This window comes from Colossoma macropomum, unplaced genomic scaffold (genome assembly GCF_904425465.1).
Source record: "Colossoma macropomum unplaced genomic scaffold, Colossoma_macropomum, whole genome shotgun sequence".
Taxonomy (NCBI): Eukaryota; Metazoa; Chordata; class Actinopteri; order Characiformes; family Serrasalmidae; genus Colossoma; species Colossoma macropomum.
Window position 1 is genome coordinate 32914690 of NW_023494803.1, and position 15842 is coordinate 32930531.

At 38.5% G+C, this 15842-nt stretch overlaps 1 protein-coding gene across 1 annotated transcript in view; it reads right to left on the bottom strand.

Moving 5' to 3' along the window:
* Positions 1-15842, bottom strand: part of myt1lb (myelin transcription factor 1-like, b) — a 134857-nt gene that overhangs the window by 11976 nt on the left and 107039 nt on the right. The window contains exons 13-15 of the mRNA XM_036593380.1: positions 8275-8487; positions 1606-1727; positions 415-483 (exon numbers count right to left, since the gene is read on the bottom strand). Of these exons, the coding sequence (XP_036449273.1) occupies positions 415-483; positions 1606-1727; positions 8275-8487 (404 nt within the window). The remainder of the gene's footprint in view (positions 1-414; positions 484-1605; positions 1728-8274; positions 8488-15842) is intronic.

Here is a 15842-nt window from a genome sequence, read left to right on the forward strand (position 1 = left end):
TTTAATTTATGATAAAATGAATATCCCTAATGCCTTATATTTCAAAAGCAAATCCTGTAAATACAATACTACAGTATATTATTTATATTTTAATAACTTCTTGTTGCCAAAATATAGAAAACAGTACAGAATGTACATTTTGTTGTCTAGTATAGAGTATTCAGATATGCATTGTAAATTATGTTGTTTTAAATAAAACAGCAACAATTATTGATATGAATAGTGATTGCAAACTGTTGAATGGAGGTTTATGCTGGATAAAACTTTTAGTTAACTTCATATACCACTTGTAATTTAACCAGAACCTCACAATAAATTTTATTTGATCTCTTTATTTATCATAAAATTCACAGCTTTAATGATTTTGTCAAGCAAAATATTACTTGAATACTTTTTTGTGGTTTCAAGCCTTACTTGAGTTCTTGAGAATTGGTAGCCATCATACTTCGAATGCTTTTATCTGCTAAAGGACAACCTGAAAGACTGGAAGATCATAAAAGTGGACATTAGTGTAAAAATAAGGGGAAAAACATTGAAACAGAATAAAAAAACAGAAAAAAATGCATTCAAAACAAAATCAACTCGCAAAAACTGTAAATGCAGAAAAGCCATGGTGCAAGTGCAGGGGATATCAGGTCTAATCTCTGTTAACCCTCTGAATAGCATACTGTTTGATCACTAATATACCAATTCTGTTCTTCTCTTTCTTTTTTCTGGTGTTCTAGTCTCAAATACTGAGGTGATACTGTACTCAAAGGGTTAACATGGATAGGTACTGTCCTGGCTACTGTTTGACAGTATAGTCGAGGTAAGCTGAAAACAATAAATTGATAGGACTGAATCCACCATGAGAAAATGAAGTCACACCTTCTATGCGAGGCGTAATTACCGGTTACGTGACCACTTCCATCACACCCTGGTGTTGGGCATCTGTCTCCAGAAAAAAGTAGATAGAATCAAACGCCAAAGTCCAGAACAACAAAAAAAGGAAACATAATTTCGTGTGCAGCCATAAGACTGGGAAAAATGGTAACACTTCATTTTTTTGGCAAAGGAACCCACATAACACTTTCATAAGCATCACATTTGGATCTACTGAGAAGAGACTGAAGTATTTTATAGGTTCGAGAATTTACAGTGATGTCCAGGCACTGCATTGACATCATTGCTGAATAATGTCTGTAAGGCTTATGAGAGTGCCACATAGAGATGGGGTTAAAATGAAGTGTTGCTTTAATTTTGCCATTAGATTAGAGTTCATTGTTTCCAGTTTAGCTTCACTGTCTGCTTGGGTGTGAGCGTGCTAAACCTCAGAACATCCTAGGGAGTAGCTGCAACATGAACTGGTAGAATGAGAATGATGTTTTATTACAATAAAGCATCAGGAGAGAAAGCAGAGGAAAGCCAGAGGAACACTAGCCTCGAGGACTTCAGCTGGAAATGAAAAGAGTCTGCCAGGAGGCTGACGCGTTATGTAGCATGCGGCTAAGAATTGATCGCTCTAAGCGGAGCAACACGAGAAAAAGAAAAGCAGAGACAGAAAGTAGGTGGAGAGGAGGGTGGACGTGGGGGTGGGCAGTGACATCACCTCCCCTTCAGGCTTACGTTATCAGGTCCTTTTTACTTTCTTTGCAAGGGGCGAATTTTGGCTTGGGACTCGGGATGGTGACATCAGTGGCGTACGCACTGTCCTCTAAAATGTCCTGGAAGGGGTCCAGATCATCTGACTGTAGGAACGGACAGAGAGAGAGAGAAAGAGAGATTATCGAACTGTTCTTACATTGCTTTAACAAGTCTGAGATTTCACTTTGTCAGCATATATGGCAGTGTAATATCTTGAAATGAGGAAATATCTGAACAGATTTTAAAATGGGGATGGAAAAAAGAGAGAGAGAGAGAGATATGTGGGGATGTGTGCAGGGGGGTGTCTGGGTAAATCTTGTCTCACTCCCTGCAGGCTGTGTATGTGAGGTGTGGCACTAGCTGCTGCTGTGGCACCTCGGTTCGGGAGGCCTTCCAGTTGGCCTTTGTCCCTCCGCAGTGGAGGAGCAGTGATGGAGCAGAGACACACTGGTGAGTTGAGCTGCTGCCACCATGTTCACACTCTCAGCTCTACAGCAGCCAGATCCACATTAGTGACTGCTCATTTACACTGACACAGAGGCCAAGTGAAAAGTGGTGCAGCACATTGCTACTACTGCTATTATACTGCTATTAACTTACTACTACTGTTACTACTACTACTACTACTGCTACTACTACTGCTACTATCACTGCTGCTACTATTTCCTTTGCCACTATTACTGCTACTACTACTACTGCTGCTACTAATCCTACTGATACTAGAACAACTACTACAACTACTACTATTGCTACTTTTACTACTTAACAACTACTACTAATCCAATAAATACCACTGCTACTACTGCTACTACAACTACTATTACTACTACTCATGCTACTACTTCTACTACAACTACCACTACTACTACTGCTACTATTGCTACTACTACTACTAATAATAATAATAATAACTTGGGCTGAATAATATGAACCTAAAAAGCAATGTTTGAAGTTGTTTATTATTATTATTATTATTATTATTAAAATGGTGTGCCTCAATGTGCTGCAAGTTTTTTTCTTCTTCTACAAGAAAATGGCCAAAAATACAAAATTACAAAAGCACCATTGACTATTATGCAAAATCAAAATAATGAAATACCAGTAGCTATTCACTTCACTGTAAGCACATTGTCGCTGTCCAAAAAAGCAAAAAGGAAAAATAGTCTAAACTTGATTCCAGTTATTGTAGAAATATTTTATTTCAAGTAATTTTGGAGCATTTGTATTGGTCCATTCTTCATGAATTTTTAAACAACGTGAACACACAGCTGCTGTGCTCAAACGGTGTAGAAAAAAAAAATCTGAAAAAATGAGGATACTTTTTTATTTTTTGGACAGCGACATTATTTCAGCGCAGAAGCGCTGCTCTTATAAAGCACCAAAAGCTTTGACTACTAATGAATTTGTGAGTTCCATGAGGTGCTTTGGTCTAAAACAGGATTCTCTGAACAGCATTTTCTGTTTGTGTTTGCAGTCAGGCTACAAATACCAATGAATATCCTTGAAAAGCTTCTTATGATGATACAGGTTTGTTGTGACGATAGCTATTAATGCTTCATATATGTCTATGCAACTTTGGAGTGAGAATCTCAAGTATGTATATGTCTTGTAACTGGCTGTTTAGCCAGTTACTTGCCCTCCATGTATGAGAGCAGGGTTCAAGCTCAGCTTTGCAGGGAAGCATTTGGTGGGCTTTTAACACTATGTTCCCACCAATCTAATCATGCCTCATTCAACCCTATGAGGTTAACAACAAAGCATGTATATTTCTGCAGTTTAATCCACTCTTCTCTAATAAAAACATCAAAATAAATTAACAAAGTAGAAACGAATATTTTAGATTTTTATTTACTTTCTCTCACAAACTACCTTTTTGAATGAGATAACACATGAATAGGAAGATATAAGACACACAACCGTCACGTTCTATTGTTAAGTGTGCTAGCCTTGAAAAGATTACAGTGCATTAAATAATTAAAGGCAGTTTAGGCATCTTTGATATAGTGATAGAAAATGCAGTAACAAACAAAAAGCTAACAAAAACCAATTCTACATGCTTATTTGTTTCAGTGTGGCCAACATGGACTTGCACATGCTGTAACTCCTCTGGCAGCATTTGTAAACGTGTTTAAGGGGCCATTGCTAAATTCTTGGAATGGATTGCTGGCGAGATGGTCAGTCTGATTGAGTTAAACAGCAGTCTGGACTGAAATGTGCAGAGCAGACGGTTAAGAGATGCCAGAAATAGACCTCAGAATTAGATTTCAGCCATTCCTTTTGGATGTGGGAGTATTTTGAATGGCTGCTCTTCCACCCTGAAAACTCTGCTACAGACTCTGTGCAGTAACAACACTGCTTACCACTTCAACATAAATGCTTAGCTAAACCACTGTAGGCTTAATGGGTGGTGTTATGTAAATATGTTCATTTTTGTGCAGATAATTGTCCATGTACAGATTATGGTAGTGAAGGGTACTTTTTGAAACTTTATCAATGTTTACATTGCACATTATTATTATTGTTATTATTATTATTATTATTATTATTATTATTTGTAAGAAGCAATGGCAATCTGGTTTTCCCATTGGTCTTTTCAAAAACTCTCACAGAGAGATTGTGACTTGGGCCCCATCTGCCAAGTGTCTTTAGACATGACAAAGAAACTTGTCAAATCTCATTTGAACACACACACACACACACACACACACACACACACACACACACACACACACACACAAACATAGAGCATCTTTTACACCCTGCATTTAACAGCACAAGCCATCACAACCATCAGCAGCCATCGTGGTTCGTAACAATCAAATGTTCCCACTGCTCTTCAAAGAGAGCCAACAAACACGTACACACACACTCACAGGTGTCTTCACCCCCCCCACCACTCCCCCACACGCACAAAATCAACAGTCTCTCACATAGAAAGCACAGCGCCGTTCCACACAGGCAATTTGTATGCAAATAATGAAACCTCAATTGGCTGTTGAACTGCGCCAGTCAATCAATGCATCCGTGGGAAACGTGACGGAGAGGAAGTGAAAATTAATCTGTCGATTGGGCTTTGTCTGGGAGACATGTGGATCTGGGCAGTGGCGCACCGAATACACGTGCAGTGGAGGTCTCTGCAGAGGGTTTATGCAAAAGGGAGGTTTAGAGAATGCAGAACTTGTGAAACAGGGTTTCTTCTTTAAGGACAGACTGCTACAACAAAAAAGGGCTAATGTGTGAAGTTACTGCCAGATTATTTGGATGTTCGTTTTCTGTGTTTTTAGATCAGAATTTCAGCAGCTAAAGCTGTTGTACCACACATATACACTTGATGGCAGTATGGTGAAATCAGAACATGAGTGTGTGCGTGTGTGTGTGTCTGTGTGTGTGTGTGTGTGTGTGTGTGTGTGGCAAATGTGTATGTCTTCTGCAGCTGTGCTCTGTATTTCTATCATTATCAGCCATATAGTGATGAGAAAAATCAAATATAAGAATAATGGCAACATTTTAACATATATTACACACTAGAGTTTACAAGTCTAAGAACATAAGAATGTTTGCAAATTTGTAGTGTAGCGATATCTTAATGTTAAAGAAATAGCACAGCTAAAGAAATCAGCACTGTTTCTTTTTATCTTCTGGTCTGTATCTGTAATGTAGAGGTAATCATTCAGAATTTGCCAAGAACAGAAGCAGATTTATGCTTCAAACAGGCAATCAGCAATCGGCCACTGCATAACTCAGTGTGCTCACTTTCTTTCAACCATCCATGTTATTTAAGTAGGAAACTATTTTCATCCAGAAATGTAAAATGCCAGTTTGGCCCATTGAAGAGCACATGAGGTTATTTATATTGCAACTTTGCCGAATCGAAAGTACTGGAAATCTGCTAGCTTTCATGTGTTCATTTGGCTCATACAGTGTGAGCTTCAGGCTGAGAAATACCGGCCTAATAAAATATCAGACTAATATAAATCAGCCATGTGCCAAATTCACGATCAGTGCATCCCTACTGTAATGTCTAATTAACTATATTACAACTATTACACTGCATAAGAGCACATTAAAGTTAACCAGAAAGGATAAAAAATAGAAAGAAATTTATTGTGTTTGCTTGAGGGGCTTTAAGGTGACAGATATGTCAGTGACAGGCAGGCAAGAGCGTGTGTGTCCATAATGTGGGCCTGTATATAATGTGTCTAGGTGTATGGAGGCAACCATCACAAGCCTGACTATACATGCACAGGTATGCAAGTGAGAGAATAGGGGCGTGTTTTTGTTTCAGCATGTCTGCGTCTTGCCAGGAGCCATTAAGTCTTTGCAGCGTATGGACTGACATGTGCATGACATGTTTCAGAATGTGCATTTAGAGAAAGTGCTCTAGCAGAAAAAGAAGAAAAGCAGAAAAAAGAACTTTAGGGTATCTAAGGACCCTTGAAAAAAGGCCATATTCTACATTTCTCTTTTATTTTATTTATTGGTTTTAGATATATGTCTTAGACAGTGGTAAACAATCATCCTCCTGGAGATCTGCCTTCTGCAGGTTTCACCTTCAACCCAAAATTGACACACACCTGATCCATCTTATCAAAGACCTCTGAAGATTTTATAGGCAAGCTGTGGAGGATTAGAGTTAGAGCTAAACTCTGCAGCACAGGTGATCTCTAGGAATGTGGTCTGGGGACCACTGGTAAAAGAAATGTAGTCCTACAGAAAAAAAAAAATGAAGAAGAGCTTTTTGTTTGAGGATGTGGAAAAAAAAATCAGAATAGCAAAAACTGAAAGCATAAACCACCATGTACTGTAATCCATGGCAGAGGTTCCCAGTCCAGTCCACATTTTTGTCCTGTTTCAGCTTCCAACACACTTGAGCCAGGTAATCTACTGCTCTTGCTGTGTATTGGAGACTGGAATGGAACTGAGACATGCACTGACTGGGGGTCCCCGAGGACTTGGCTACAAACCTCTCATATATTGGGGTAACAAAACAAATCAGAAATGTAAAATGTTTGTGTTGGTAAAAAAAAATGTTTGAACAAAAAACACTCAATGATTATTAGAACAAGTACAATTCAAGTATACAAGTACAACTCAAATAGCTGACTGAAGGCCTTTACAGGTTTGATGTGGGGCATTTCAAAATTCTGTTTTATATACCCTACTACATTTGTAGGGCAGAAGCTTTTTTTTATTTTTTATATAATTTATCATTTAGTAAAAATAATAAAAAAAAAATTGATTAAAAAGAGTTCAATTTTAATTGATAGACTGAACTAAAAATATTTTTCTGTCATTGGAATTATTATATAAAGATAAAAGCCTACTGTATCATATATAATACATTCAAAACATATATTATACATCTAATAATAATAACACTAATAATAATAATAATAATAATAATAATAATCATGTTTTTTAAAGTGCCACTAGATAATATACATTTAAAAGTACTTTTTTTTGCATTACTGTTTTGTGTGTTAGGTTTTACAGGGTTTGAGTTGCAAGAAGACAGCTGTGAATGAAAACTGATTATGAGTGATATCGTGTCATTAGTTATTAATTGTGATTCATTGTGACTAATGGTGATGAAGAGGGCTCAGTAAATGTCTGCGCTCTGTGGAGCACCTTTGATTTGTCAGGCTGTGTGAAGAACTGTAATTTGCCAGAACATTCATTTCACAGCACAGCCAACGTACTTGGGAACGTACTTAGCACATTTATTTGAAGATTATTGCTGTTTTATAGAAATGCATCACTGTGATGCAGAGTTGCATTAATTATATTTTTTCATAATTAACTGACTATTTATTAGTATTGCTACATGACCAGGTCTGCAGCCCTAAGTAATGTTTATTTGGTGAGACTTTATTTTGAGTGGTCCTTTTAGATGAAACAAACACTCAACAGACTCTCAGTAACACTCTCAGAGGGTTAGGATTAGGTTTTGGGTTGAGGTTAAGGTTAGGGTTAGGGCTACGGCCAGGGTGAGGGTTAGGTTTTGGGTAACACTGGTAGTAACATATTAACGAAACATCTACTTAATGTAAGTAACGTATCAACAGAACATCTACAAGATATTTAATTCAGTGTATTCAAATGCTTCACTACTGCTACTTCACTGATATGTTGTTGATGTGTTACTGATAATCTGTTAAGAGTTTATTAATCATCTACAAAGGACCACTCCAAGTATAGAATTAATGTTTCAATAATATAAAACCAATTCTGATGCTGCTACATGTATAAAATGATTCTAATGGTATAGAACTTGACAACGTCATATGATTTAAATAACCTATACAATGTTTTAGATGTGTCTAGAATAATTAACAAACTATAGATGATTCTATAATAAGTGAGAGACCTGAGAATTGGAACATAATGCCTCATATTGAAAAAGTAGTTATGAAATTTTGAAGTAGATAACTTAAAGGCAAAGACTGATGAATAGCAGTATCCTTCTCTCCCTGCTGGACTGGTTTGACTTCTGTCTTAAATAATCTGGCTCTAAAATCCTGCTTTGTGAAACTCCCCCAGGTCTGCAGTCCTAATTAATGTTTGTTTTATACTGAGCCCAGTATGACCCCCCCACCCTCACCCCGACTCCACAAGTGTGTGTGGTGTGTGTGTCTGGGTGCGCGTGGGCACCTCTCTGTCGTGCTCCAGGCGTTTGATCTTGGTGTAGTCGACAGGCAGCTCCCAGGGGTCGAGGGGGCAGCAGCGGGCGCTCGGCAGGACCTCCCGCTCCCGCCGGCCCAACACGGGCTCCAGCGAGCCGAGTGAGCGACCGCCTCCGCCAACACGCTTACACACGCTTACGTCCATCATCACTCCATCATCATCCACCTCAATGTCCCGCTTCTACCCAAGAGAGGGAGAGAGAGGGAGCGGAGGGGAGAGGACAGAGAAAGAGAGAGAGAGAGAGAGAGAGAGAGAGAGAGAGAGTGGAAAGATAAGAGAGATAAAATGGAGAGAGAGAGAAGAGAGAAAGAAAGAGAGCAGAGGGGAGTGGAGTGGAGAGAAAGAGAAAGTGCAGGGAGGAGAGATATAGAGAGATGGAGAGAAAGAGAAAAGACAGGGAAGAGAGATATAGAGAGATGAAGAGAGAAAAACAGAGAGGAAAAGAGAGAGATAGTGTAGAGGGGAGAGGAGAGAGAGAGGGAGGGAGCGGAGGAGGGGGAGAGAGAGAGAGGACAGACAGATCAGGGAGAGGAGGGCGAGAGAGCGAGGGGGAGAGAGAGAGGAAGGGTGAAGGAAGAGAGAAAACAACAGAGATTAGAGAAAGAAAGAGAGCAGAGGGGAGTGGAGAAAAGAGAGAAAGTACAGGGAGGCAGATATAGAGAGATGGAGACAAAGAGAGAAAGTGCAGGGAGGAGAGATATAGGGAGATGGAGAGAGAGTAGAGGAGAGAGAGGGCAGACAGAGAGGAGAGAGAGGTAGAAAAAAGTACAGAGAGAGAGAGAGAGAGAGTGGAGGGGAGAGCAGAGAAAAAGTGAAGAGAGGAGAGAGTGAGGGGACAGAAAGAGAAAGAAGAGATGAGATGGGAGAGAGAAAGAGAGAGAGAGAGAGAGTGTAGGGGAGAGAGAGGCAGACGTGAGAGGGGTAGGTAGAAGGGGAGAGGGAGAGGGAGAGGGAGAGAGGAAGAGAGAAAGATAAAGAGAAGATGAAGTGGTGTGAGAGCAGAGGTGGTGATAAAAAGGTGCAAGGGAACGGATGAGTGAAGGGCGTGAAAAAGGATGGATAGAGAAAAGTGATAATCATAAACGTGAGAGAGTGAGAGGGTGAGCAAGAGAGAGAGAGAAATGGAGGAAGAGAAAGAAAGGAAGGAAGAAAAAAGGAGGAAAAAAAATGAAAGACAGTGTGAGAGGCATCCTCTTTCCTTGCTCACTTTCTCTCTCTCCTTAGTTTGTTCTGGTTCCACAATAAAACACTAGCTGCTGTCTGCTGATGTGCTGTTTGTTTGTGTGTGTGGAAGATTACTAATATGATTAACACTGTGGAGGTGAACGTGCCTCTGCAGAAACGGGTAGATGGAATATAATGAGGATTAAACTGAATGGCAGATAATAACCCTGCTAGATTGTGAGATTAATGATCATATAATGGAAATTACACAGCGTCACACTGGATCCTTTCATACTTCACAATGTTATATGATGCTCCCTAATCCAGAAACACATGCAAACATGGCTAGAACACAAACTGCTGCATCCAGCGCATTACCAGCTTTTAAACCCAGCACTCTGCACTTTAAAGGAAAGTCAAGGGCAATAGTGGTTGCGGCCAAGGGCAAGACCCAGATGAAGTTGCGAATGGAATCATTAATGGTCCAGTAAGTCAGGGCCTGGCCTGTGTGTCCACTGAGAGACAGACATGAGAGCAATGCATGACGTTAACGGCTCAAGAACTGAAGTGCTGTTTGTGGTGAAGAGATCAAAACACCAGAGCCCCGTTTATGCCTGGTTGTTTCATGCATTTTGAGATTCAGGATTATATCCAGAAAAAGAGATTACCCACATAAAAATGCAGGTGCACCCGAGACGCATTTAAAACGGACTTCCGATAGACTTCAGAAATCTGACTGCTCAAACTTCTTCAGGAGGCGCATTTTAGCCAGATGTAAGTGTGGATGCCTCCATGTCTCTTTAAATCACATTCAACAAACAAACTCCCCTAGTACTGTGATAGTGCTTCCCCCTGCTATTCTGCATATGGGGATGGAACAGCCCTCAGACTGCCCCACTAAAGGCATCACTGCTACTTCAGGTATATATTCAGATACTTGCTTGTTCAGATATACATAGTCATATGTAAAAGTTTGGGCTCCCCTGGTCAGATAACACATTTTGCTGATTTTCTAAGTGAAAATAAGTTAATACTTATTAACATCCTCTATAGAGAACACACTTCTGCACATTTTAAAGAACATTTACTGTTTATTTGCTGAATATAAGATATTGTTAAAAAAGGCATACAATGCTATGTGTTATGGCACATTTTGTACTTTATTTTTTAATGTTAAAAGGGAATTTTACTGATTTTTCAAAGTGTCTACATAATTAAATGGTAAATATGTAAACTAAATCATTCATAGTGGTTTGGTGTGAAATGCTCCATTTGTGAAAAACTTACTGAGTCAGAACTGCTCACAGTGGTGGTGATAAGAACCAGATGTCTGAGAGAGTTTAATGCCTTTTATTACACAATATGGTTATGAATACTACGCCTGATGTCTGAGACATTGTTTTTCAGATAGTTTCAAGATAATGTTTTTGCCTGAAATGTACTAAATCCATTTATTAAAAAAAAATAATTCATGGTAGAGCAGTACATCCAGGGCAAAATAATCACAAAAGAATTTATATTTTCAGGATTATCACTATTATTCCCCATTATCAACATTGCAAATAAAAACTTTGAAAACATGTGTAGGTCCACTGGTGGTTTTGGATAGTAAATAAAATGGCTATATTTATGTTGTAGACATTGGTATGTTTCTCTACAGTAAACAATTTTACATCAAACTGCTCTGAATGACTGTTTACATCTCAATGATTGAATTGTGGAGACATTTTGAAAAATCAGTGGAATTCCCCTTTAAACTCAGTAAATAATTAAAAACGGTGGACCCTGTGTGACTGTGTGTGTGTGTGTGTGTGTGTGTGTGTGTGTGACTGTGTGTGTGATTGTGTGTGATGGTCTGAGTGTGTGGTAGGATGCACATTTTATTTTATTTTATTCTTATGTTTTTATTTATTTTTATTATTATTTTATTTACTACTGTAAAATGTTTGTGGGATGTAAGCACACCTGGCCAATAAAGCTTGATTCTGATTCTGGTTCTGATTCTCAAATTTGCAGAAAACTGCCATACTTAAGTCTGTTTGCTGGTGGATGTGTTCACTTAGAAAAATCAACATAGCATGTAATTTGGCCAGGGGCTTTCAAACTTTTGCACACGACTGTACCGATTTCAGTTTGATTCAGCAGCCTTCTTCACTGTCCTGCACATCAAGCTAGTTAGTATAAGTAAAGCACCAGTTTTACTTCACCTTGTTGCTATTCACCATCTTGCTACAGTTTTTTTACATTTTAATGCATGCTGCCCAAAACAGTGATAACTAATTAAGGATGGTAATTCCTCTAGATAGCCATTTTTGTGCTGCTGTAAAGAATTAACAATGTGCATGCAAAATTGTGATTTTCAACAACCATCTTTAGAATAGAACAAGAAAAACAAGAAACAACGCAGGGAATTGGTTGTTGCATACGAGCTGATTTGCATATTATTCACTATATAGCAATCCGACTGACTGCTAAGAGTAAGTGCATGAGGTTAAAATGTTATCAGGTGCCCTGCAGATACTAGTCACATGAACCGACCAGATGCTAACGGGTTCTAAAGCAACACATAGTACTGTCTAAAAATTTGCTAGCTGTATGATCAAAAATGTAATGTGATAAGATGAAGGTTTTCATCCTGTCAGCATAGTAAGATCAGCTCCTTCTGTATATAAAGCAGCTTATGTGCAATATATTGATCTTGTTTTTGTTTTTTTCCCATAAAGTACGTTAAATATCTATGTATATAAGAGCCGTATTGATTATTGCAGTAATATTTTACCACAGTAACCCAGAGTCACCTAAACTTCTGGAGTACATTCAATATGTCATCAAACACTGGTTTGAAATATTCATCAAATCTAGACATCTGTCCCCAAAAAAAGCATGTATCTGCAGAAACTGATATCATTCCGATATGATTGTACACCACTGGTTAGAACAAACTGTTAGTTTAGGTCGTTTAGCATCAGTGAATATGAGTATGCAGGTGCTGTATTCAGAGCAGAGTAATCGGATCATTAACAGGGGGTGTGCTAGGCCAAGGACCTCCTCCGATCCCACAATGCACCTGGCTTGGCCTGACCCTGACCTCCATCACCCTGGGAACCAACCTCAGGAGAACTAGACAGAAGAAGCTTGAGGTCACCCTATACAGCCACATCCTACTGCTCTCTCTCATCCCCAAATGACTCCAATTAGAGAATTAGAATGAGGGACAAAAATAGAGTACAAACAGAAAGAAAGAAAGAAAGAAAGAGAAAGAAAGAAAGAAAGAAGAGGGCAAAAAGGGACAAGAGAAAATAGCAAAAGAGCACAATAGAAAGCACAAGAGACAGATAAAGAGAGAGAGAAAAAGAGAAACAGAGAGAGAAGAATAGAAGAGACAAGCAAAAAATTATAGACAAAGAGAAAGAGAAAGGAGAAGGAAAGAGATAAACAGATAAAATTGAGGAAAGTAGAGCAGGAAGAAAGAGAGAGAGTGAGAGAGAGAAGGGAAGAGTATCTTTATGTTCTATCTATTCTTACATAAGCACAGTATGTGTGTAGTTCTTAACGTTAATGAATGGAATGTAGGCAATAATAAATCTAATGATCGTAACCTTCTCAGTCTATTTCTGCCTCAGCTTTATTGCTGACAAACAGCCCTAATTCAGCCCCCATTTGACGCTGGTATTTTCTATGTGAAATAATGGGTGGGAAGCTGCTGTACAGCGCTGAAGTCTCTGTGCAGGCACAGCTGGCAGAAATGGAGAGAAGCCACCATGCTGTCTCTCAGTCAGTGGCAGGAGGAGATGGGTTTTGCCGCAGGCCAGCTGCTTCTCATCCTCCTCTCTGCTCCGCACACTGACAGGAGATGGATGGAAGAGGGAGAGAGAAAAAGAGGGAGCGAGAGGAAGCCCTCTCTCGCTCGGGGCACTTCCGTTCACCCACCATATGCCATCATCCCCCCTTCCCACCCTTCTTCTTTCCATCCTTCTCTAGAACACCTCACCATTAGTGTCAATGCTGGATGAGTATGTATTTGTGCATGTGTGTGCATTCATTTCAGGTGAAGTTCTTTAGGAAACTAGTCAATACATCACAAAGTTTCTTAAAAAACCTGGCAATGGTCCTTCATAGAACCATGAACACTCAAAGAACCATTTGAATGCATAAATGGTTCTTTGTATGGTCAAATGGTTCTTCTTTATTATGTAATACCACTTTTATATGGTTCTTTAAAGAACCATTTAAAATGGTTATATATAGGAACAAAAAGGGTTCCACTATTGTTAGGAGTCAAAAAACCCTTTTTCGGTACTATGCTGTAGAACCGTTTTGCTATGAGTTTAGGAAGCGTTTGGATGTATCATGACATCTCAAATTTCACAATTCAATTCAATTCAATTCTGATTCCTTAGAAAATGATTCAAAGCAACATGAAATCTCAAATTTCACCATGAATCGATTTGTTTCCTTAGAAAATTATTCAATGCCAGCAATTTTTATGAAGTGATTTGCTGTGTTATCTCAGATGACATTTCAGATTTCATCACCATTTGATTCAATTCTGATTTTTAGAAAAATTGAGCATTATGATATCAGAAATTTCACCACAATAAAATTTCACCATAAATCAAAGTGATTCTTTAGGAAATGATTCAATGTGTCATGAAGTCTCAAAAGTCAACATGATTTGCTTCGATTGCAGCTCTTTAGGAAGCCTTTTGATGCATCATTACTTCTCAAGTTCCACTACAATTCAATTAAATTCTGATTCTTTAGGAAATTATTCAATGCGTAGTGGAATCTGAAATTCCCCCATTCAGTTTGATACTTTAGGAAACAGTTTAATTCATCATGAAATTTAGCATTTTACCGTGATTCAGTTTGATTCGATTCGATTTCCAATTAAGGAAAAGATTCAGGGCATCGTTAACTCAATTTAATTAAATTCATCTGAATTATTTTAGCATGATTTAGAAGTATGAATGAACTATTTATATGTTATCAGAAATGAAAATAATACATTAAGATCGTAAAGTTTTGTATGGTTATTTTGACCAAAATATCATGATATAATAAACTGAATGTTAAAATTACACTTGATTTTAAAAGTGATTCAATTGAATCATCATCTTCAGATGCAGTTAAACCCCTCGTGTTTATCGGTGTGACCTTTTCTACAAATAAGTACTCATCAGTGCTCACGTAGAGGTGCCTTCCCTATCCATGTAGGTATCTAATCAAGCCACAGGAAGGGAGAGACACTCCTGCTAAGTAGAATGCCAAAGTGCAGACACGGCATCTTTTTAATGCAATATGCCTCTGTGGTTAAAGACCCCACACTGCCTGCACTTAGCACCACTTGTTGGTGAACACTAGAGAAACAGAAGGGGAATAAAGAGTTGCCATGGCTTAGGCGGACTAAACTTATGTTTTGATGTTCACTAAGAAGTGCCTTGCTGTTTTCAAATCAAACTAGAATGGCAAGATATGGTGTTATGAAGTTGAAATGAGCTGTGCTTAACTCTAATGTCTGCTTTTAAGGCATAACAACTCTTCAGTTTTTATGAAACTCTACTTTATGGCTCTAAGGACATTATAGTTAAGCACAGCTCATTTTTACTTGATAACATCCAAACCGATGACAATTCCTTTGTAAGGTAATTTCACTTGTAAAACATCTTGCACAAAGACACACACACACACACACACACACACACACACACACACACACACACAGACGACAAACTACACCAAGTCCACATCACACAGACGCCTCTTTAACTCACCCATGGGTAAAATGACCTATTAGGATGTGCACAATGGCTACAATGCTCACTAACTGCATGCAGTAACGGATGTAATTGTATTGTAATACAGCCTGAGCTTCTGATCTGCTGGTTGGCATATCATAATAGACAGGCAGATAGATAAAGCACACAAACTCACCCACAGACACAGCCAATACTGTGTGGACCTACAAGTTCTAAGAGCATATCTGATATCTGCTGAGTTTTGAGATTTGTTGGGATAATTTTTGAAACACAGAACAGAGAGAACATACAACATACATGCACATGTACATACACTACAATTTAAAAGGTTGGAAGCACTTGTCGTTTCACTTTTTTTTAATACAATAATAACTCATACAGTGCAGACTTCATGTTATATTTGGGAATCAAAAGTACTTGATCTCTTATGAGCTATTTTGAAGAACACAAGTTTGTTTCCGGATTTCTTTAACTTAATGAAATACTGAGTAGACAAACTAGTGATTGGATGATAAATAACTGGGCCTCTTCGAGGAGAGCTTTGGAAATGGTTAAAGAAACAAAAACAAATACTTGTTGTAATAAAATAATCTGTATTTATTCTAATATTTG